Genomic DNA, 22,226 nt, shown 5'->3' on the forward strand with positions numbered 1-22,226 from the left:
TTTATGCAGAATTTTGTTAATAATAAAAACAATAAATAGATCCTCTTTCCTTGTGTTTTTCAGGGTGTGCTGATTTGCATCTTCTAGACATGCTGACACCTACAGAAAGGAAACGGCAAGGGTACATTCATGAACTCATAGTAACAGAAGAGAACTATGTGAATGATTTACAATTAGTAACAGAGGTGAGCTTAATCGTTCATTATTAAATATTACACTTCCGCAGATTCATTCATTACTTGCTAGGTAAGTTATGCCTGTGGGACATAGATAATTCTTGCATATATAATGATCTTAAAGTGCCTTTTGTCCTGAATTAGAACTCAAGCCCATTGGTGCCAATATAACAGTAAATTTTCCTGATGCTTGCAAGCCTCCTTCTCCACGTACAACGCGTTCAGATAGTATTCAGACCCTTTTCACTTTTGTCAATTTTGTTTTGCTGCGGCCTGATTCAACAGTTGTTGAAATTCATTTTTTTCTCATTCATCTACACTCAGTACTCCATAATGACAAAGTGAAAACAGAATTTTAGAAATGTCTGTAAATTTATTAAAAAGAAAAAAATTGAAATATCACATTGACATAAGTATTCAGACCCTTCACTTAGTACTGTGTTGAAGCTCGGTCAGGTGGCATGGTAGCCATCGGTGGACAGCAATTTTTAGGTCCCTCCAGAGATGTTCAATAGGGTTCAAGTCAGGGCTCTGGCTGGGCCACTTTAGGACATTCACAGAGTTGTCCCTAAGCCACTCCTGTGTTGGCTGTGTGTTTAGGATCGTTGTCACGTTGCAAAGTGAACCTTCTGCCTAGTATGAGCGCCGTGGAGCAGGTTTTCATTGAGGATATCCCTGTACTTTGCTCCATTCAGCTTTCCCTCAACCCTGACCAGTCCCCCAGTCCCTGCTGCTGAAAATCACCTCCATAGCATGATGCTGACACCGCCAAGCTTCACTGTTGGGATGATATTGGGCAGGTGTTAAGCGGTGCCTGGTTTTCTCCAGACATAACGTTTAGAATTGAGGCCAAACAGTTCAAGCTTGGTTTCAGTAGACCACTGAATCCTGTTCCTCACAGTCTAAAAGTCCTTCAGGTGCTTTTTTTGCGAACTCCAAGAGGGTTTTTTGTGTTTTGCACTGAGGAGAGGATTCCGTCTAGCCTCTCTGGCACAAAGCCTAGATCGGGGGAGGGTTGCAGTGATGGCTGTCCTTCTGGAATTCTGTCGCATCTCCACATAGAATCTCTGGAGCTCAGTCAGAGTGACCATCGGGTTCTTGGTCACCTCTCCTACTAAGGCCCTTCTCCCCCGATTGCTCAGTTTAACCGAGCAACCAGCTCTTAGGAGAGTCCTGGTTGTGCCAAATGTCTTCCATTTGAGAATTATGGAAGTCACTGTGCTCTTAGGAACCTTCAGTGCAGCAGAAATTTTATTGTAGCCTTCTCCAGATCTGTGCCTTGTAATAATCCTGTCTCAGAGCTCTGCAGGCAGTTCCTTTGACCTCGTGGCTTTTGCTCTGGTACAGCATGCATTGTCAGCTGTGAGGCCTTCTATAGAGACGTGTGTGCCTTTCCAAATCATGTCCAATCAATTAATTTACCACAAGTCAACTCCAAAGTAGGCGTAGAAACATGTTAGCAAACATCAAGAGAAATGGGAGGCACCTGAGCTAAATTTCAAGTGTTGTTGCAAAAGGTCTGAATACTTTGTTGTTGTTAGTTGCAAAGTTGTGTCCGACCCATCGTGACCCCATGGACAACGTTCCTCCAGGCCTTCCTTTCCTCTGCCATCTTCTGGAGTCCATTTAGGCTCACGCCTACTGCTTCAGTGACTCCATCCAGCCACCTCATTCTCTGTCAACCCCTTCTTTTCTTGCCCTCAACCTTTCTCAGCATTAGGCTCTTCTCCAGTGAGTTCTTTCTTCTCATTAGATGGCCAAAGTATTTGAGTTTCATCTTCAGGATCTGGCCTTCTAAAGAGCAGTCAGGGTTGATCTCTAGGACTGACCGGTTTGATCGCCTTGCAGTCCAAGGGACTTGCAGGAGTCTTCTCCAGCACCATAGTTCAAAGGCCTCAGTTCTTTGGCACTCAGCCTTTCTTATGGTCCAGCTTTCACAGCCATACATTGCAACTGGGAAAACCATGGCCTTGACTGTACGCACTTTTGTTGGCAGGGTGATGCTTCTGCTTTTTAGTGTGCTGTCTAGATTTGCCATGGCTTTCCTCCCCAGGAGCAAGTGTCTTTTAATTTCTTGGCTGCAGTCCCCATTTGCGGTGATCTTGGAGCCCAGGAAAATAAAATCTGTCACTACCTCCATTTCTTCCCCTGTTGTGATTCAGGGTCAGCCTGTGGGTTTGGCAGTTGGGTCGGATGACTCAGAGGAGGAGGGGGGTGTTGAAGAGCTTGCTGAGGGGATTGGAGAGCTTGCTGATGAGAGCCCTCAGCCAGGCCCCTCCCACCTGGTCACGATGCAGACCCAGCTGTGTGAGCCTGACAGCGTGGATGAAGATGACCCACAGCTGGCCCTGTTCAAGGACGCCCGACGCAGGAGGCAGTCAATCAGGAGTAAACAGAGGAAGGCAATGGGGCACCTCGGAAGGAGGCAGAGAAAAGCCACGCCCTGAACTGTATAAAAGGGGAATGTGTGGGAGGGCTGGTTTGCTGAAGGCAACCGCTTGAATAGCTCCTGTTTCATGGTTCATGTCTTGTTTTGCTCCGTTTTATGTTAATAAATTTGGCAGGCTTAGTTCCAGCCTCTTGCCGTTTGTAAAGGGGTTGTCCCTGCCTTTTCTGCAGGGCCGGTAGCAGGCTGGTACAGAACATCTCCATCTATTTGCCTGGAATTGAAAGGGCCGGATGCCATGATCTTGGTTTTTTAAATGTTGAATTTCAAGCCCACTTTTGACACTCTCCTTCTTCTGAATACTTAAGCAATGTGATTTTTCAGTGTTTTTTTTTCTTTTTAATAATTTTACAGATATTTCTAACATTTTGTTTTCATTTTGTCATTATGGGGTACTGAGTGTAGATGAATGAGAAACAAATGAATTTCAACAACTGTAGAATCAGGCTGCAGCATAACAAAATTGACAAAAGTGAAGGGGGTCTGAATATTTTCTGAATGCACTATGATTGCTTTGGCTGCTCTGAGTTAAGCAGTTAGTGTACTTAACTTCTCCTGATGCAATCACTGAGATTTTAAAGTGCTGGCCTTTGACAATACTGCATCCTATGGAATTATCAATGTGATGCAGGAAAAGATGTTTTCAGATCTTTGATCGTAAGTTGAGAGCGCAAATGAAGTACAGAGTTAAGTTTTCTAAATTGTTTATTTAAATCTTCAGATCTTCCAGAAGCCACTGATGGACTCTGAACTGCTGACAGAAAAAGAAGTGGCTATGATTTTTGTAAACTGGAAAGAACTTATTATGTGCAATATTAAACTACTGAAGTAAGTTAACACGTAAATCTTTTTTGGTCAATATTGTAACCTGTTAGGGAATCTTTCTATTGCATTGGGGAGGAAAAATATAGAAATTAACAGGATGGGGCTGGGGGTGGGGGGTTCTGCAAAGCCAGAAAGTTAGGAATTGGAGCTTCGCACACAGACACTTACCTGCTGCTTCTGTGGCCCGGTTCCGAATTCAAACAAACCCCTGTTTTAGGGAACTGAAAGGTTTTGATAGTGCTGAAGGTGAAGCCACATTATAGGTGGGCAGGGCTCTTTGAAGATTTCCAGGTTCTTTGTTTTTTGACAGATACATTTATTTTATACCTTATGCTATAGTTTCCACGTTTTCTTTCCTCGTAGTGGAAGGAAACCATTGCAACGATCAGAGGAAACTCCCAGAGCTGCAGAAATAGGACTCAGTAGCCACAGGGTGTTAATCCCTGTGCTTACAGAAAGCTCTTCTGGTTCAAAAAGCTTTTCCTAATGGAGGACCTTCAATTTTTTGTATTTCAAAGTTCAAATGCTTTGATTTATGGGACATTAATTAGTAAAGGGATTAAAATGAATACCTAACAGAATACCTGTTCTACTTTTTGCTATTTAGAGCACTGCGAGTTCGTAAAAAGATGTCAGGTGAAAGAATGCCCGTTAAAATGATAGGTGATATCCTGACTGCACAGCTTCCTCACATGCAGCCCTACATTCGATTCTGCAGCTGCCAGCTTAACGGGGCAGCACTCATACAGCAGAAAACAGATGAAGTGCCTGACTTCAAGGACTTTGTTAAAGTAAGAGAACGTCATGTTTGCTTCTCTTTTTCTTTGCAGAAGCTTCTGCTTTGAAAGCATGACAAGCAGAAACACAGCTTTATAATTGAAAACTTTATATATATATATATATATATATATATATATATATATATATATATATATATATATATATATATATATATATATATATATATATTAGTGCAGCATCATGAGCAGGATAGGAAATACATCACAAAGGGGGAAGGTACTGGCAGACCCAATTAGCATATTATAATTTCCCAAGAACAGCCACGTGGTGGCAGCACACTCCCCGTCTGGTATTTCATAATACCACTATATAAATCCCATAACGGTAGTTATGCAAATGCAAACATGTTTGTGGTTTGTTGTTGTCAGAAAACACCTAAGAAATATAAGTAATAAATCTGAGAAATAGACATAAAACTGAGAGATATAAAAATTAAACATGCATACATATAAACGTAAACTTGAGGGATATACAAAAAATAAACATGATATATGAGGCATAAAAACCTGAGAGATATAAGAGGTAAACATGTGTCCATATAGGACACAAAACCTGAGATATATAAAATAAACATGCATACATATTGCAATAAGAAAACGGCCATTTCAGGCTGAGGTTTTGCTTGTTGCGTTCAAGACCTGAAAGATATAAATATATATATGCGTAAATTTTTTGGATTGCTAACAAAGAATTAAAGGGAGACTGATAAAGCTATTTCAAACTTATTTGTTCTCATCAGTCAGCCACACCCTTCTGAGATTTGAACCTGGGCTGACTGCACATTAGGCAGTTGTTTTAACCTCTAGGCCACAGGCTCTTTCTCACTTTGTCAGCTGCATTGGGGAGGGAAGAGGCAGGGGAGATATGTCCTGAGTATTTTGAACACCTTGCCGGCCCAACTACGGGCCAAATCTTTTTGCCTGTATCAGCCCAAACTCAGGCTGTCCACAGGTGGTAGTCACAACTGTGACAATCATTATTTGTGTAAATACTCTCTCTCTGTGTCTAGGATATATATATCTTAGTGACCATAACTTGGATAGAGAGGAATCAGAAGTATCAACTACACAATTCATGCATTTATAATGCACCTAAATAATGACATCACAGTTTAGAGATCCATCTATTCAATTCCAAAAACAAAGGAGCCTTTGACTTTGTTCCAGATAATTGACTTTTACACAGTATGGCACGATTCTTTTTAGAATTAGGAAATTTGAAAGACAGATTGTGATTCAACATAACCACTACCATGAGTTTGTTAAGAACCCTTCATTTTCAGATCAAGAATCTGTTACAACCAGCATCCAATTTCTAGCAGCAGCCAAATACCATTTGACAACTAAGGAGTGGCCTGGACAGTTAAAACAGGAAAAAGAATTTGGGAAATAGAAGAATAAATGCTGGGTGTATGACACTTTCCCATGTCCAAAGATATATCCAAGGGGATCCTGTTTTTTCTCTTAGTTGTATGTACATTCTTCACTGTTAGCAGAACTAAGGAAATCTATGTTGAGTAGCTTTGCTGCATTCTCTGTAGCATTTCCTTCAACACTTAGTCATAGACTGCTAGCTTTCAATTCTCCAAATAGATTGGTGAATACCTGCAAGTAGACCTCTTGCGAACTATTGCTCAGTATCTTTTAATGTAACTCCATGTTAATTAAGCCCTTAAGTTTACCAGCTTGGGACGCTGGGAATTTTAAAAGCTTGTCAGTATCCCAAATTGAGATTTCTGTGACAAAACATCTACAGAAATGTATCTATATCATTATCTAAAGCAAATCTCTTTTACCTGTTTTTAGTAAAAGATACATGTGTCGCAAAATCAAGTACATGATATCAGAATCAGTTTCAAAACGTTGGATCAGTACCTCAATATAGCATTACAATTCACACAACATGGTCACATTTTTAAACCAATATACTGTTATATCAAAGCTCCTCTGATAAAACAGATACCTACCTGAAATAATCTATCCTTAGTCTATCTGAGGGGTAAAAATAATCTTCACTAGAGAGCCTTATGCCTCTTTGAGAAAACTTTTGAGTTTTTCATAGAATCATAGAATCATTGGGCTGGAAGGGACCTTGGAGGTCTTCTAGTCCAACCCCCTGACCAAGACAGGAATACCCCAGACAAATGGTTGTCCAATTTTTTCTTGAAAACCTCCAGAGACAGAGCACCTGCAACTCCAGGAGGCAAGCTGTTCCATTTATTAATTGTTCTCATGATCAGGAAATTTCTCGTTATACCCACATTGGATCTCCCTCTGTCAAGCTTCCATCCATTGCTTCTTGTGCCTTCAGGTGCTATGGAAAATAAATGTATAGTTTACCTGTTAATTCTTGATATGTGTTTGGACTAATAATCAGGAGTAGAAAAAAATTAAATTTCCCAAATCAGAAAGTGCTCCTGGGGTAACAGTGCCCTGTAGCGATTATTTGGCTTTTAGTCACTATGCTATGTAAGAAAGACTAATATCCCAGGATTAGGAATTTTGATCATGATTGAACCCCAGTGTTGCATGTCTGCCCTTTTTCTTTCTCCTTTTTCCCCTTTCCAATCTCCAGTCACTTTCTGTAAGCGAGACAGCTCAAAATTCTATTTCTCATTTGTATAAGCAACTTAGGCCTGCTATATATATATATATTAATACTGTAGATTTACAGGTAGAGAGCAAGAGAGAATTTGATGTTTACATCATGTAAATAATAAAGGAAGATCCTGTTTGATTTTGACATTTTAAAAATACGTTTCATAATCGGCCGATATTTCTTACTTTCTCAATATTTCAGAAATTAGCAATGGATCCTCGCTGTAAAGGAATGCCATTGTCAAGCTTTTTGCTAAAGCCTATGCAGCGAGTTACACGATATCCTCTAATAATAAAAAATGTAAGTCCTTTTGTTATCGGATTAAAATTCTGAGATCCAAATTTACTTCGTTAATTTATCTGATATGCACTACTTGTCATACTTGAGATTCATACTTGTCATACATGAGATTCAAGGTGCTGGTGATGACCTATAAAGCCCTAAATGGCTTGGGTCTGGGATATCTGAGGGAACACCTGCTGCTGGCATCAAGCTCCCTTCGTCCTGTGCGCTCCCACAGGGAGGGTCTTCTCAGGGTACCGCCAATAAAAGATTGCCGGCGGATAATACCCAGGGGGAGGGCCTTCTCTGTGGGTGCGCCTGCCCTTTGGAACCAGCTGCCCGTAGAGCTTAGGACTGCCCCTGACCTCCGTTCATTCCGCCGGGACCTGAAGACCTGGCTCTTTGAGCTTTCTGGCCTGGACTGAGGGTATTTTTGGGGTTTTAACTGGTTTTAACTAGGTTTTTTATATTCAAGGTTTAATATAATCATTTTAATTGTTTTAACTTTTGTAATTGTAGTATTGCTTCTTTTAAAAAAACCTTGTGAACCGCCCTGAGTCCTACGGGAGAAGGGCGGTATATAAGTCTAATAAAGATAAAGATACTAGAACAGCCAGCTCTGGCTTGATAGTCACCAGATATGTTGAATTATAAGTCTGTCCACTCCTGTGTCTGTAACCATGAGAGCGTTGAACACTAGGCTTTCACAAGCATATGTAGTCTTCCTAAATTGCTAAATTGTATGCACTTTGTTATATATTGATCTGTCTCTTTCCCCTCTCCTCTATTAGTTTTATTTGGAGGTTTGATCCCTCCCTACATAGTTGAAACATGAATTGATCTGGTTTTTAGTTCTTTAAGAGTATGATTAAGAAAGTTTGAGGAGTGAACAGATAATGAAAGGGTCAAATTATGTTAGAGTAATGTAAGAAAGATTAAAATAAGATTGCTTTGAAAATGAGTCAGCTTTAATCAGTTTTAGCAATCAAGAAATGTTACAAATGGCTTTTCTGTACAGGGTCGTATTTCTTAAGTTTATTTTTCTTTATTTTTATAATTAACAAAAATGAAAAGGGAATTGATTTGCAGGTTTCTAAGGAACTAAATTGGCTTATTTTTATGTAGATATTGGAAAATACTCCTGAAAATCACCCTGACCATAGCCACTTGAAACATGCTTTAGAGAAAGCAGAAGAATTGTGTTCACAGGTGAATGAAGGCGTACGTGAGAAAGAAAATTCAGACAGATTAGAATGGATCCAGGCTCATGTTCAGTGTGAAGGATTATCAGAGGTAAAGCTTAAATATATAAAAACAAATTATATTTTACTTTTTTTAAAAAAAAGATAGCTAATGAAATAATGTTAATAACTCTGTTTAGTTAAAGAGATACTAAGATTTTAAATTAATTTTATCCTGCTCTTCATTGGACATAACTTCTACCTATGTCAATTTTCTGGTTTTCATTTCTCTTTGACTCCTTTGTTAAGCCACAATAGTGTGGTGACTCTTGCGTCAACTAAGTTCTTTTCATACCAGCAAACTATTCCACTAAAAAAATCAACTCTTTTCTGTATCAGTAATGCTGAAAAAGGCTGTTTCTTAAAATCAAAGATATAGATGAAGGTAGTTGTTGTTATTCATTAGTGGGTTTATATATCACAGGAAGCCAAAATATTCCTTGTTGATTTTAACTTAGTTTGTAGTGGAAACTCAGGCCATGCTTCATTATAAATGGTGATTATGGCTTAGAACAATGTGTAAACGGTTGTGATCACAGGTTAGCACAATGTGAATCTAGACAGTCTGTCTTCACATATCACATAATCATGGTTTAGCACACAGGTCTGCAACCCGCGGCTCTGGAGCAGCATGTGGCTCTTTCAGCCGTCTCCTGCGGCTCCCAGTCCTCTGCCATGTGCAGTCCCAAAAAAAAAGTGGGACTAAAAAAGTTCAACCAATCAATTCAAATATGCAGGGTAGGTGCATATCTCACCTTGGCTCCACTCTTCAGTCAAACCCTGTTCTGCGCATGCGCGCATGTACGCACATGCGCACACATTTTTTCCGGCTCCCAGTTTTTCCTTTTGTGAGGGAACCGGTTCTGAGTGGCTCCTTCACTGTTTCAGGTTGCTGACCCCTGGTTTAGCAGCATACCTTGGGCTTTGGTTTCCCATTCATCCTCCTGAGTTATATGGTCAGAGAGAAAAAATCAGATTTTTCTGTCCCTTTCCCTTGTTTGATAGTGGATAGTTTAAAACAAGCCATCTTCAAATGCTAGTTTTTGAAGCTGCCTTCTTTAGATTAAGCACAGTTAATGTTAACTACAGGTCCAGTTTGGGTGAGAAGCAAAGCGGTTCTAAAAAAAACAAGTGGAAGAAACAATTGCCAATTTCAATTCTTAGCCAATGGTACTTACTGGCACTTATTATACTAATATAATTTTAATAGTTAATTAAATTAATAATAAAACTTATATTGATCCACTCTCAGCAAATATGGCCAGTGTTGCCAACAGACAAAAAGTAGCCAACTGCTAGCAGAACTAGTTGGGTGTATTATAATCCTATCGTGCCAATGTATTGTCACCAATTTTAATTTTTATACCTCCTTCAATTCTTTAAACTTTCCTTCTTTCAAATCTGATTGAAGGGTATAAACCTAAAGGAATAATTTCAGAAATGACCCTTATTTTCTAGCCGCACCACTAAGTAATGACATTACACTGTTGGGTTAAAGTGTTTACCCTGAACAGAAGCCAATGTCATAGGTTCAATTACACACAACAATGTCATGACTAGTATATTTTTATACATCTCACTGCTGCTGGGTTTGTGTGTGTGTATGTTTTGTTCCCCCTCAGCAACTTGTTTTTAATTCTGTTACAAACTGCTTGGGGCCACGCAAATTTCTGCACAGTGGAAAACTCTACAAGGCCAAGAGCAACAAGGAATTGTATGGTTTTCTGTTCAACGACTTCCTCCTGCTGACACAGATCATAAAACCTCTTGGCTCATCTGGCACAGACAAGGTTTTCAGCCCTAAATCTAATCTGCAGTATAAAATGTACAAAACTGTAAGTATCACTTTAAAAAAAGGAATTATTGATTTATAATTAAAATACCCTTTTTTTTCATTCAAAAGGACGAAGGTCCCAAACTCTTGAAGCCAATAGGCGTCTTTGGAACTTTGCGAATATAGCTTGGATATTTTCAGAAAAGGATTCCATCCATGTCCGTTCCAGTACGGTTGCTATTGTCGCCTGAAGGCAAACCAGTGAGGAAGTTTTTGTCAGGGAAATAACGGAGCCAATGAGGTGGCTACATTGTGCCTAGGAAGCTGGTTCATTCTCCCGTGGTCCTGTTTATATCTGTGTTTAAACTGTTTTTGCATTATTTAAAATTTTAAATTGTTGAATTATGCTGTCGTTGTTTAAATTCTTTTGCCCAATTGTTTTATTTATGTCACCTAGAGTCGCATCTGTGAGACGGGCAGCTATATAAATTTCATAAATAAATTTCCTCTAGTGTCTTTCCCAGCCTAGCTGCCCTGTGCTATGCCCCAGTTAATCTTGGACTTTACTTTGAAATAAAGCACTGGGTGTCAAATTTGACAAAGGTTATCCAAACACTGGATGTAACATGGCTAGATAAGGCCTATGACATAAAAATATTTGTTCTGTGTTTCTCAGGCTTGGTGCAGTTGACTGCTGACATAATGAATACAGTATTCCTTGTCCAGAACACTAGCCATTTTAAGATAATTCTCAAATGGGCTGAAGGCATCCTCTGATTTTTTCCCCCAATAAGGTATAATGGGATAATGTCATAATCAGAGGAATTCCTTGGAAGAAAGATGATGTTAACAACACTGTGTGTAGGCATTTTTTTTGAATGGAATGTGTAAGCTTATTTTACAAAAAAAGTTATAATAAGTAATGATGTCAGGTGAACAACATGATCAACAAGGGAAGTATTTTCATCATATCATGTCAACTTTAATGTAATCCATCAAATATTTCTAAATGGGCTGCTTCACATTCAAAAGGTTTTGCATAGAGGACTCTAATATAGTATACTCATACTGTGTTTCCCAAAAATAAGACCTGGTCTTATTTTTTTTTTTTTTTGCCTTCAAAAGAGGCATCAGGTCTTATTTTAAGGGGTGTCTTTTCTACTTATTTCATGGCAGCGGCACTGACAGCCCCGCCCAACCAGTTCACTTCTTCTATGGCCGAAGGAGCAGCTTCATTCTGCAGCTGAGAATGGAGCTCCAGCCCGCATTTCGCAGACATAGGCCTTCTGGAAAGGCCTCTGCAGCTGAGAACGGAGCTATGGATTAAATCCATAGCTCATTTCTTGGCTGCAGAGGCCTTCCAGAAAGGTGTCTGACTGCAAAATGCAGGCTGGCGCTTTATTCACAGCTGCAGAATGAAGCTGCTCCTTCGGCTGCGGAAGAAGTGGGCCAGTGCGGCAAGGCAAGTGTAGATCCATGGGAGGCCTGGCTGCAATGGTAAGCTCCACCCCCCCCATCCCCACCCAACTTGATTTTTAGGTGTGTGCCTCACCCCCAAACTAGGTCTTATAGTACCCCTCCCCCCTCCCCAAATCAAGCTAGGCTTATTTTCGGGGCAGGGCTTACTTTCGAGGAAACATGATATCTATCCATTAAATTGTTATCAACCTAAACATATTTGTTTAGCTGGGTGCTCAGGCAGCAGATCTTTCCAATCACCATGATTCTTTCTTATGTCAGTTCAGTATTTTTAAGCATTTGTGAAAGCACAGCCACAATTATACTTCTCACTTATGAGAGGAAGATGATGACAACTTAAATAGAAATTAAACTGCATCAGTAGAAAATAGTGGCTAGCAAGTAGAACTTTCAATAAAATAATTCAGTATGGATTATTCCAGCCAGTGTAGGAGGCAGAATTGGGGGTGGAGTTGTTACATTCCCACAAATGGTCCAAATTCAACACCTCTTCCATTAACCCTTATCCAGTGCCAGTATTGTATGTTAATTGACTAGATTCTTGTGTACAGGCTTGAGCAATAAATCTTCTGAGCTGAAATTCATGTGTGATCCTGATGCTTCACACCTGACAGCCAGCTAGTTATAACCCCTTGTTTTTTATCTCATCTTTCTGCTCCCCCTTCTCCCCCACCAAATTACATATTTTATAGTCACTGAGCATTCGTAGTCCCCATTAGCCTAATGTTGGCACTTAGAGAGTTAATTGCAATCCTTAATATTTCCAAAGCACCCTGATTGCCCTTATTTGTTTCTTGGGAGCAAGCTAGATATGTTGCTAAACATATAATTAAAATTGTATTGGATAGTTAAAAAAACTAATTGGAGGTGCAGGGAAGGAAATTTTATTATGACTTGAAGGGGAGGATAAATGCTTACTTTTCCTTCTGCGATATTAGCAAAAATTTCTTCTCTTTCTTGTCCCAGAACTGATTGGGTTTGAGGGGAAAAATAATTTGAAATGGTTCTCATAAAAATGGTATGACTCATCTGGCTTTAAACTATTTTAAGAATGGGCAATATTTGGAATAATGTATTCAGCTTAATCCTCGTGGCTACAGATGACTCAGCATCCACCAGCTGTTTGGAGAAATGATGGAAATACACTTCTATTCAATTTCTGATTCCTCAAAAATAAATTTGTAATGTCTTTAGTGGTAGTCTATGAACAGCGTTCCGTGCGCCTTTGGCGTCTAGTCATGCCAGTCACATGACCACGGAGACGTCCTCGGACAAGCGCTGGGGCTTTGAAACGGAGATGAGCACCGGCCCCTAGAGTCGGAAACGACTAGCACGCGTGTGCGGGGGAACCTTTACCTTTACCATGAATGTGCTACTTTTTAAGTTACATGGAAAATAACATCCTTGTCCTCCTTTTGGGTCTAGTTTGTGTTTATGTGTTTATGTGTGTTGTTTACCCCAGAAGCAGAGATGGAACAAAAACATACACTATCCTCAATAGTTCTTATGTACTCTAACTCTGGCAGATATTTATATTTTCCCACAAGCTGTGGATTGGTAATATTAGTGAATTAATTAAAGCAATTACATCAAGCTTTTGACAAATTATTTGCTTTAGTTTAAAAGCATACATTTACTATTGACAGGCACTATAAAGGCAAAAGTGGTTTTTTTTGCTATTTTCAGATAAATTAACTAAATCAAATCAGTATATTCCACTTAGACATTCAGTAGAGTGAATGTTGCTGCTGCTGATTGTTAACTCCCAACAGAATTAAATCATTATTTATTAATGTAAGGTACAGAAGCTGCACAAAACAAAGAATGTATGCACATGATATATTATAAGCATCTAAAGCTGATTCCCATAAATATATGTTTCTTGGAAGATAATGTCACGGACATCACTTACATAATACTAAATCTATAAAAATTACACATATTGGTTAATCCTGTAGATTTAAAATTTGAGGGTGTAAGTTTTTTTTATGGGACACATCATACATATATCATGGATATCCCCGAATCATGGAGCGAGAAGGGGCTATTTAAACTGGTACTCAGTGAGGTTCCATATCTGGCAGTGTCTCGCACTACCAATGAAACGTTTGGAGTATTTCTGAGGCTGTGGCGGTTTGTAGGGGCCTTTTCCCCATGTTTTGGCGAACCCAAGCTTGGAATGGGATCAGGACTCCAATTTTCTTTTGCATAATTTAAGTATTCTTACTCTTAATGCTCATGTTTTGACAGCATTTGTAGCATTGAACTAGAGGTGATACTATAACAACTGTATTTCAATATAAGTGACAATATTCTGGGTATTGTATTGCCCATATGATTAATGCCTTGAGCAGATCAGTATACAGCCTTTGTGGGAAAAAGGACCAAATACATCTTTGCAAATATGCCGAATCTTTTCCTAGTGCAGGGGTAGGCAACCTCGGCTCTTTTAGGACTCATGGAATTCAACTCCCAGCATAGCTGACTCAGGAATTCTGGGAGTTGAAGTCCATGAGTCCTAAAAGAGCCGAGGTTGCCTACCCCTGTCCTAGTGGATAGCGGGGTTTGTGTTTTTTCAATGAATATGTTGCAAATAATGTAGTTATGCCCTGTGGATACACAAAAGTTTTATATTGGAGTGGACACACGTGGCATACATTTTGCACGAAAAAGAAAAGTACCATCTTTCCAGCAACATACGAGTCAATTGTGTGCCAAGCTTAACATCTCTTGGTAAGGCTTTCCTTCCGAATTAAACTGAATGTTGCGTAATATTTCTGCAGCCTATATTTCTAAATGAGGTTTTGGTAAAGCTGCCTACGGACCCTTCTGGGGATGAGCCCATCTTCCACATCTCACATATCGATCGAGTCTACACACTTCGTGCAGAAAGTATAAATGAAAGGTAAAATACCATCCCATTAGCAGTGAAAATTACTGGACTTTGAACGTTCTCTCTCTCTTTTTTTTTTTTGTTCTATCATACAAATGTGCCACAAATACTTTGTTTCATCATCTCGTAGCGTTGACTGTTATTTACATTTAACTTTGCATTCTCCCATTTTGATTTCACAGCAACTATATTTATTTACGTGCTTATGTGCTCCGTAACAACTTTGGTCAGGACATAAGTTTTAATTGGGGTGGGGGGGCGGGGAAAAAAGCACAAAAACTGGAATAGATCTTGCTCTTCCTGCATTGTCCATGCCCTCTATTGTCATTTCTCATGGAGATCCTTCACATCACACCCAGTTTGGCTTTAAAACATTAAGAGCTAAAATAGGTTCGTGCTTCCATGCAATCAGATTTGCTTACCTGACACCCTTAATGACAATGGGTAACTTTCTTTCCACCTTCTCTTTCTGAAGGACAGCTTGGGTTCAGAAAATCAAAGCTGCTTCTGAACTTTACATAGAAACAGAGAAGAAGAAGAGGGAAAAAGCATACTTAGGTACTGCGCTGGGGGTACAGTTTTAACTTTTCCCCAAAATAACAGAAGAATATTATAATGAATCTTGCCTGTTCTTGCCACAGTCCGATCCCAAAGGGCAACAGGTATTGGAAGGTTAATGGTGAACATTGTTGAAGGTATCGAATTGAAGCCCTGCAGATCTCATGGTAAGAACATTATTCTTTTTTTTTCCCCATAATGGCTGGGGGGGATGGCGGGAAAGAGAGAGAAGAGCTTCTGAGGGGAGGGGAAGAGAGACAAGAGCTTCAGGGAATGTGTTCTGTACCAGCCTGCTACCGGCCCTGCAGAAAAAGCAGGGACAACCCCTTTACAAACGGCAAGAGGCTGGAATAAAGCCTGCCAAATTTATTAACATAAAACAGACACCAACCATGAAACAGGAGCTATGAAACAGGAACTATTCAAGCGGTTGCCTTCAGCAAACCAGCCCTCCCACACATTCCCCTTTTATACAGTTCAGGGCGTGGCTTCTCTCTGCCTCCTTCTGAGGTGCCCCATTGCCTTCCTCTGTTTACTCCTGATTGACTGCCTCCTGTGTCGGGCGTCCTTGAACAGGGCCAGCTGTGGGTCATCTTCATCCACGCTGTCAGGCTCACACAGCTGGGTCTCCGTCGTGACCACGTGGGAGGGGCCTGGCTGAGGGCTCTGCGGAGCCTCAAGGCCATCATCAGCAAGCTCTTCAACACGCCCCTCCTCCTCCTCTGAGTCGTCCGACCCAACTGCCGAACCCACAGGCTGACCCTGAATCACAACAGAATGCAAAAAACATTCTCTACTCTAGAACTTTCTTCTAGGAATGTAGAGAAGAGTGCTAAAGTGACAGTCATGATACTAACAGGTGCTCAGTATCCTTTATGGCAGGGGTGATAAACTGCGAGCCGCGGGCCGGATGCATCATAGCGAAACCCCACCCACCCCCATTGCCGGCAATGGCAAAAAAGTCACAACACGTCACGTGACCATACGAGTTTGACACCCCTGCTTTATGGGAAAGATGTTCTGAAGAGTTACAAGTGTGTCAGAGGGCACCTCTTGGGGCTATTTAATCTGCTTAACGTAAAAGAATTTGTCAGAAAAAAATACATACATTTGAATAATCTCATGTAGATTAGTATGTTGACCATTATGGAACACAAGACAGGCAGCAATGGGAAACCACTTCCGTACTGTTTCCAAAACCCTGCATACTGTATGTCCATGGATTCGTCACGAGCTAAGCATGAGAGCATCTTTATCTTCACCTATAGCTATTTAGACTAGTAAGAGCCTGTACAGTACAGATAGTACATACTACCTTAAATACAGGTAGTCCTCGACTTACAACGGTTCATTTAGTGACCATTCAAAGTTACAATTGCACCGGGAAAAAAGGACTTATGACTGTTTTTCACACTTATCACCATTGCAGAATTCCCATAGCGACTTAATCAAAATTCAGACACTTGGCAACTGACTCATATTTATGACAGTTGCAGTGTCCCAGGGCCATGTTGTCATCTTTTGCAAGCTTCTGACAAGCAAAGTCAATGAGGAAGGCAGATTCACTTAACAACCGTGTTACTAACTTAGCCACAGCGGTGATTCACTTAACAACTGAAGCAAGAGAAATTTGGGGCTCAGTTGTCATAAGTTGAGGACTACTTGTAATGTTAATAGCTTCCATATCCTTCATAAGTCAGTCTACCAATTTTTAGCAGTTTCAGGCAGACAGACAAGGTGAACTTTATTGGTTCTGCTTTGTCCCCTCTCCAAGGGAAAAAAAATGTCTCCTTGAAATTCACTGCCTGAACCATTTGGGTTTAATACCAGTAATTAGTTAATGGGTTGCAAGTGGTGAGTCACGTCTGACATGATTAACTTTGAATGATGCCATATTCATTTTAAAGCATTCATACGTTCAAAAAGCCAGATAAATGTCCTTGTTTAAACACAAATGACAATATGAAAGAAATAAAAATGATGTCTTGTGAAAAGAATAGAACTGAATTACTAACGTCACGGAGGCAAATATATAATCAGTGCTATACCATCTATGTGAATTCTTCTATTAGGAAAGAGTAACCCATATTGTGAAGTGACGATGGGGTCACAGTGTCATATCACCAAGACTATACAGGACACTCTCAATCCCAAATGGAATTCTAACTGTCAGTTTTTTATCAAAGATTTGGAACAAGATGTGCTGTGCATAACCGTGTTTGAGAGAGATCAATTCTCTCCTGATGGTAAGTGGCACTTCTCATTTTTCAGCCTAGTTTTGTGCTCAAAGCAGCTTTTCCAAACTTATAATAGTCAGTGGGGGAGAGAAGTGTGTTGTTTCGTCAGTGTGCGTGTATGGAAAGTCTGAGGTTTCTTATTGTTACGGCATGCTTTGACAATAATTGAAAGTACACTTTTAAATAGCAGAATTCTTCCAATGAGGATACGAGACAATACAAGTAGTTGCAACTGAAAGGGAAGTTAACTGGTCTACGTCCATGCATAGAGTTCTTTGCTTTGTGGCATTTTCCTAGAAATAAAATATACATGTGCTTGTTTTTCAGTTTGATCCCAATATTCCCATTAGTTATGATTGGAAAGAGCCTTGGTGGAGCAGTGGGCTGATGCCTCCTTAAGTAACACCAGCTGCCTGCAATTAGTGCAGGTTCGCATCCCACCAGGCTCAAGGTTGACTCAGCCTTCCATCCTTCCGAGGTAGGTAAAATGAGGACCCAGATTGTTGGGGGCAATTAAGCTGACTTTGTAATAATGCTGCTTGGGGGGTGTATGAAAGCCCTAATAAGCAGGCATATACATAGAATGAAGGCTACTGCTAAGCTTGTAAGTCGCCCTGAGTCTTCGGAGAAGGGCGGGATATAAATGTAATAAAAATAAAAATAAAATAAAATAAATAAATAAGATTACGTATGTTTCCCATTTCAGATTTCTTGGGTCGAACAGAAATTCGTGTGGCTGATATTAAGAAAGACCAAGGCTCAAAGGGACCAGTTACAAAGTGTCTTCTCCTGCACGAAGTCCCAACGGGAGAGATAGTTGTCCGACTTGATCTGCAGCTGTTTGATGAGCCTTAGAAAGGAAAATGTGAGAGGTTTCCACGAAACAGCTCAGTTCCATTTATAAGAAATAACTTTCCCTGCAGAGGTTCTAGACACTTGTTAGCCAGATTAATTTTTGACCATACCGAATTGTGAGAAAAAATGTTATTTTTCATTTCATTTTATTTCTTTGTTCTGTGGAATTTCTGCTGCAGTATTCAGGGTTTCTAGAATAACAGACCTTAGTCTGTGCTCTGACAAGGTGGAGAAAACATTGCACTTTTTTTCCTGGTTCCTGCAGCATGCTGTGTGTCAAGAGGGTGCCCTCCTCGTTATGACTTTTTGGACTTTCTAATGATTTATCCTAGTGTTCTGCCTATTGCCCCTCAGAGTAGTATATAAACAAATTGTGAATATATTTATATAAAAATACTTATAACACGAATGCATTCTTGCCATGTAAGATATTCGGATTTTTTTTTTTAGGAAGTTCATGATATTTGTATGTTTTTTTTTAAAAAAAAGAGGAAAGAAAAAAAATGTTGAAGTGACAGGTACCTGTAGCCTGGAATGTTTTCAAGAGCTGAGCTGAAGGCTGCTTTTTCATAGTATTTATTAAGCAGATATTTTATGGATTAAGAATAAATTGCTGGCCCAGGGTGCAGTAACTTAAAATCCTTTCCTTTAGCAGGCAAGACTTTTAAGTGGACTTGAAACCTGTATTTCCCATAGGCATTAGGTGTCTTTCACCAAATGGATTACTCTCTATCAGTGCTTCAGGTATTGGTATTTACTTGAGTTGTAAAGGATTTTTGATCCAATTAGCAAAGTCCTGCAGTGTGTTTGCTGTACCTTGCAATAAAATGTATTAAACTGCTGCAAGGGGATTAATCTAATGGTAAGGAAAGGTTGCTCTAGTTCACAAAAGCTGTTAACTCTCCATGAAGAGAAGGCTAAAATGTCCAGACAGAACATTTTATTATATATATTGCATCGTGCCTCAGTCAAATGAAATGATACACCACAGTTTTGAAACTATGGTAACAATATATTGTAACTCATCAAGATAGCGGCAGATTTGCCCCTTTAAACATTGGATGTGCTGAGACTTTGCAAAGGGAGTGATCTCAAAGGAACCTGTTGCTATCCTGCAAACCTAAAGATTCACTGACATTCTGCAATTTCAAATAGGAAAAAAAACCTGATTCAGCAGAGTGTTTAAAAATCATTTGAACAAAAGACTATTTGCTAAAGTATTTGGATGAACTTGACACATTGACAGAAGAATTTGGGTCAGTGCAAGTGCATTGTCTGTTCTCAATTACTATTCCATTTGATACCCAAGGATCATGCTTAAAAGGAGATTTTTGTAGATTTTCAGAATGAGAGATGTTGATGGTTCTGTTAGCACGTCAATGTTCTTGTGAGTTGTGCTGTTCTTTGCATGTTGTTTTGGTATCAGCTTTCATGTTTCCTGTGGAGATGAATGTTATTTAGCACAGCAAATCTTTTATTATTTCCATTAGGAAATTAGAATAACTTTATACTTGATAGGTATATAAGGTCTAGTGATAAATGTAAATTGTGCTTGAAACTGTTTGTGTGTTATTATTTCCAAGGCCACTGTATTCTTTTCAGCAGTCATTTTTTTTAAAAAAAAAATCCTGTATGTTGGAGAAACAACAAAGTTTACATTTCATACTTTTAAGAATTGGTTTACTATTTATTTATTGAAAATAGTGTAGAATTTTGTATCAGAAATGACATACTTATGTATTTTTTGACCAGAGAAACACACTTTAGTTAGAAACTTTAAACTGATCAAGTTTTAGAATAAGTTTAACTTAATAGGCATGCAGTTATTTAGCACTGACTGGTTGAAAAGACAATGAAAAATCACTTGTTTTTATTTTTCAATGTTGTTTGAAATGTTTGAATTAAAATATGTAAATAGTACTAAGCCCACACTTTCCTTTTTTCTGTATCAGTACATTTTATTAAATATAATGTATATGAAAATAATACATTATGTAGAAAGTAAAAAGAAAATTCCTTCGTGCTGGAAAAATATTAAACGTCTTTGTTCTAACTTGCTTTGCCTATGCTTGAACTCAGAAGGGTATTAACAAAGGTGGCTGTTGCTTTCTTTTCAGATTTAAAAAAAATCTTATTTACAGAAATCTTACTGGACAATAAAAATAGCAGATGCATTAGCTCCAGTGTCAAAGCAAATTAGCTGCATATTCTTAGAATAACGACAGGAAGCCCACAACTTGAAGAAGAGTAGCCATTCAAAGCATGTCAATAAGTAAAACTGCCAATAAAATTTTGCCAAGTTTGGATAAATCATTTATTTATCCATTTAAAAAGATCAGACTTGAATGAAAAATTCAAATCTAAAGGATATAATCAGGGCTTTTTTTCTCATAGAATGCTCAGAACGGAGTTCCGGCACCTTTTTTGGATGGAACCTTGAAAGGTAGGCAAGGCGGGTTGCATGACATGTGTGAGTTCCGGCACCTTTTTCTTTAACAAAAAAAGCACTGGATATAATACATATTATGGATAATGCAAAATTTAACTGGCTTATAAAGCAAAATTCACTGTTCAGCATATAAACTCTTTCTAGTTATTCACTTAGTACTATTAATGGTCCTAGAAAGATATACTCCTTCTCTAGATCTGTCAACATTTGCATTCAACATCTTTCACCAACACATAAATTCACATAATACAGTAGTATCTTGGTACTCAGCATTAATTGGTTTTAGGAGGTGGAATGTATACTAAAAAGGACGAGTCCCAAACCAGTTGACTTACCACGTAATCCTTTGTTTCGGCCAGGAAGAACTGTCTATTCCTTTTTCTATGTTAGCGACCTTCCCAGCATGGCCAACTTCCTGTTCACCCTTTGTGGCCATCCCCCTCCTTTTGCAGCAACCTTCCCAGCATGGCTGACTTCCTGTCTGTTCCCCACAACCATACTCTTGTTATAGCAGCAGGTTGAGTCCTAAACAAAGGCCAAGTACTGGGACATTTTCATATCAAAATACATAAGAGTACCAAATTTGCTGAGTTTTGAAGCATCAATTACCAAAATAAAAATGTACCTTCTTCAGAATGACTAAACAGAGCTGTCTCCCACCTATCTTTTGCATTACTGAAGACCACTGTTAAGGTTGAATATGCTGCTGCAGCTATGTATCTGATGTCTTTGACCAATTAATTGCTGTCAGCACCTTCCTGATGTCAGCTGATCTCAAAAGCAATACTTTCAACACGTGCTAAAAACTGTTTGAGCAGAAAAACTAAACACCCTGCCAAATATCTTTCTAAGTCCTCTTCTTGATTTAATTGAGCCATTTAATGTGAGATTGATTCATTTTGATTCTGGCCTCAGATCTACAATAATGCAATCCACTTAATATCAAATGCAATTCTGAATCCCCAAAGAGTTCCTCTTCCTTGGTCTACGGCTAGACTTTTGGTTATTCCTCTTGACAGTTCTAGTACTGCAGGCATAATGTGGTCGTTGAGGAATTTACAGAGACCCGAATGGAATTTAATCTTGTAGTATATAGAATCTATGCTTGAAATTAAACCCACTGAAATACAGTGGAATTTGTTTTCAAGTATTGTTTAGAAGACTATGACCTTCAATGCAAGATGCAGGCAACAATCTCTACCATTAATGGCTAGCAACTGGCTCCAAGTTTTGCATTAATAGGAAAGAGCCAAAAGACAAGAGAAAGAAAAAACAAAAAAAAACCCAAAGACAACCAAAACCAGTAACCATTAATCTGTTAGGGTTCCAGTCTGTCAGGTTTACAAACATGATCCAAAAAGTAGACAAGAAATTTTGGGAAGGGAGGCTCTTCACCATCAGATGATAGTAGAAGAATGCAACACCAGTAGCACTAACTACATTTCCAATTTCACAGTTGGTGCTTCCCAGAAGCACCCTTTTGAAGGAAGAATTGTGTTTTAGAATAGCAGCTACAATGGGCTGCATCTTAAGCAGGGCAAAGACATATACATTCATCAATATCATTGTACTATCAAAACTAATATAAAAGTACTATAAATACAACCAGCTA

General features: G+C 39.2%; 1 protein-coding gene across 1 annotated transcript in view; it reads left to right on the plus strand.

The window, feature by feature from the left end:
• ITSN1 (intersectin 1) overlaps positions 1–20,538 on the plus strand; it is a 105,337-nt gene extending 84,799 nt beyond the window's left edge. Inside the window, exons 30-40 of the mRNA XM_083361427.1 lie at positions 64–185; positions 3,344–3,450; positions 4,055–4,238; positions 7,048–7,146; positions 8,254–8,421; positions 9,992–10,204; positions 14,406–14,527; positions 14,991–15,073; positions 15,157–15,240; positions 17,146–17,319; positions 18,017–20,538. Of these exons, the coding sequence (XP_083217553.1) occupies positions 64–185; positions 3,344–3,450; positions 4,055–4,238; positions 7,048–7,146; positions 8,254–8,421; positions 9,992–10,204; positions 14,406–14,527; positions 14,991–15,073; positions 15,157–15,240; positions 17,146–17,319; positions 18,017–18,165 (1,505 nt within the window). The 3' untranslated portion in view covers positions 18,166–20,538. The remainder of the gene's footprint in view (positions 1–63; positions 186–3,343; positions 3,451–4,054; positions 4,239–7,047; positions 7,147–8,253; positions 8,422–9,991; positions 10,205–14,405; positions 14,528–14,990; positions 15,074–15,156; positions 15,241–17,145; positions 17,320–18,016) is intronic.
• The last annotated feature ends 1,688 nt before the right edge of the window (positions 20,539–22,226 follow it).

The sequence above is a fragment of the Vipera ursinii genome (assembly GCF_947247035.1).
Source record: "Vipera ursinii genome assembly, chromosome: 4".
NCBI lineage: Eukaryota > Metazoa > Chordata > Lepidosauria > Squamata > Viperidae > Vipera > Vipera ursinii.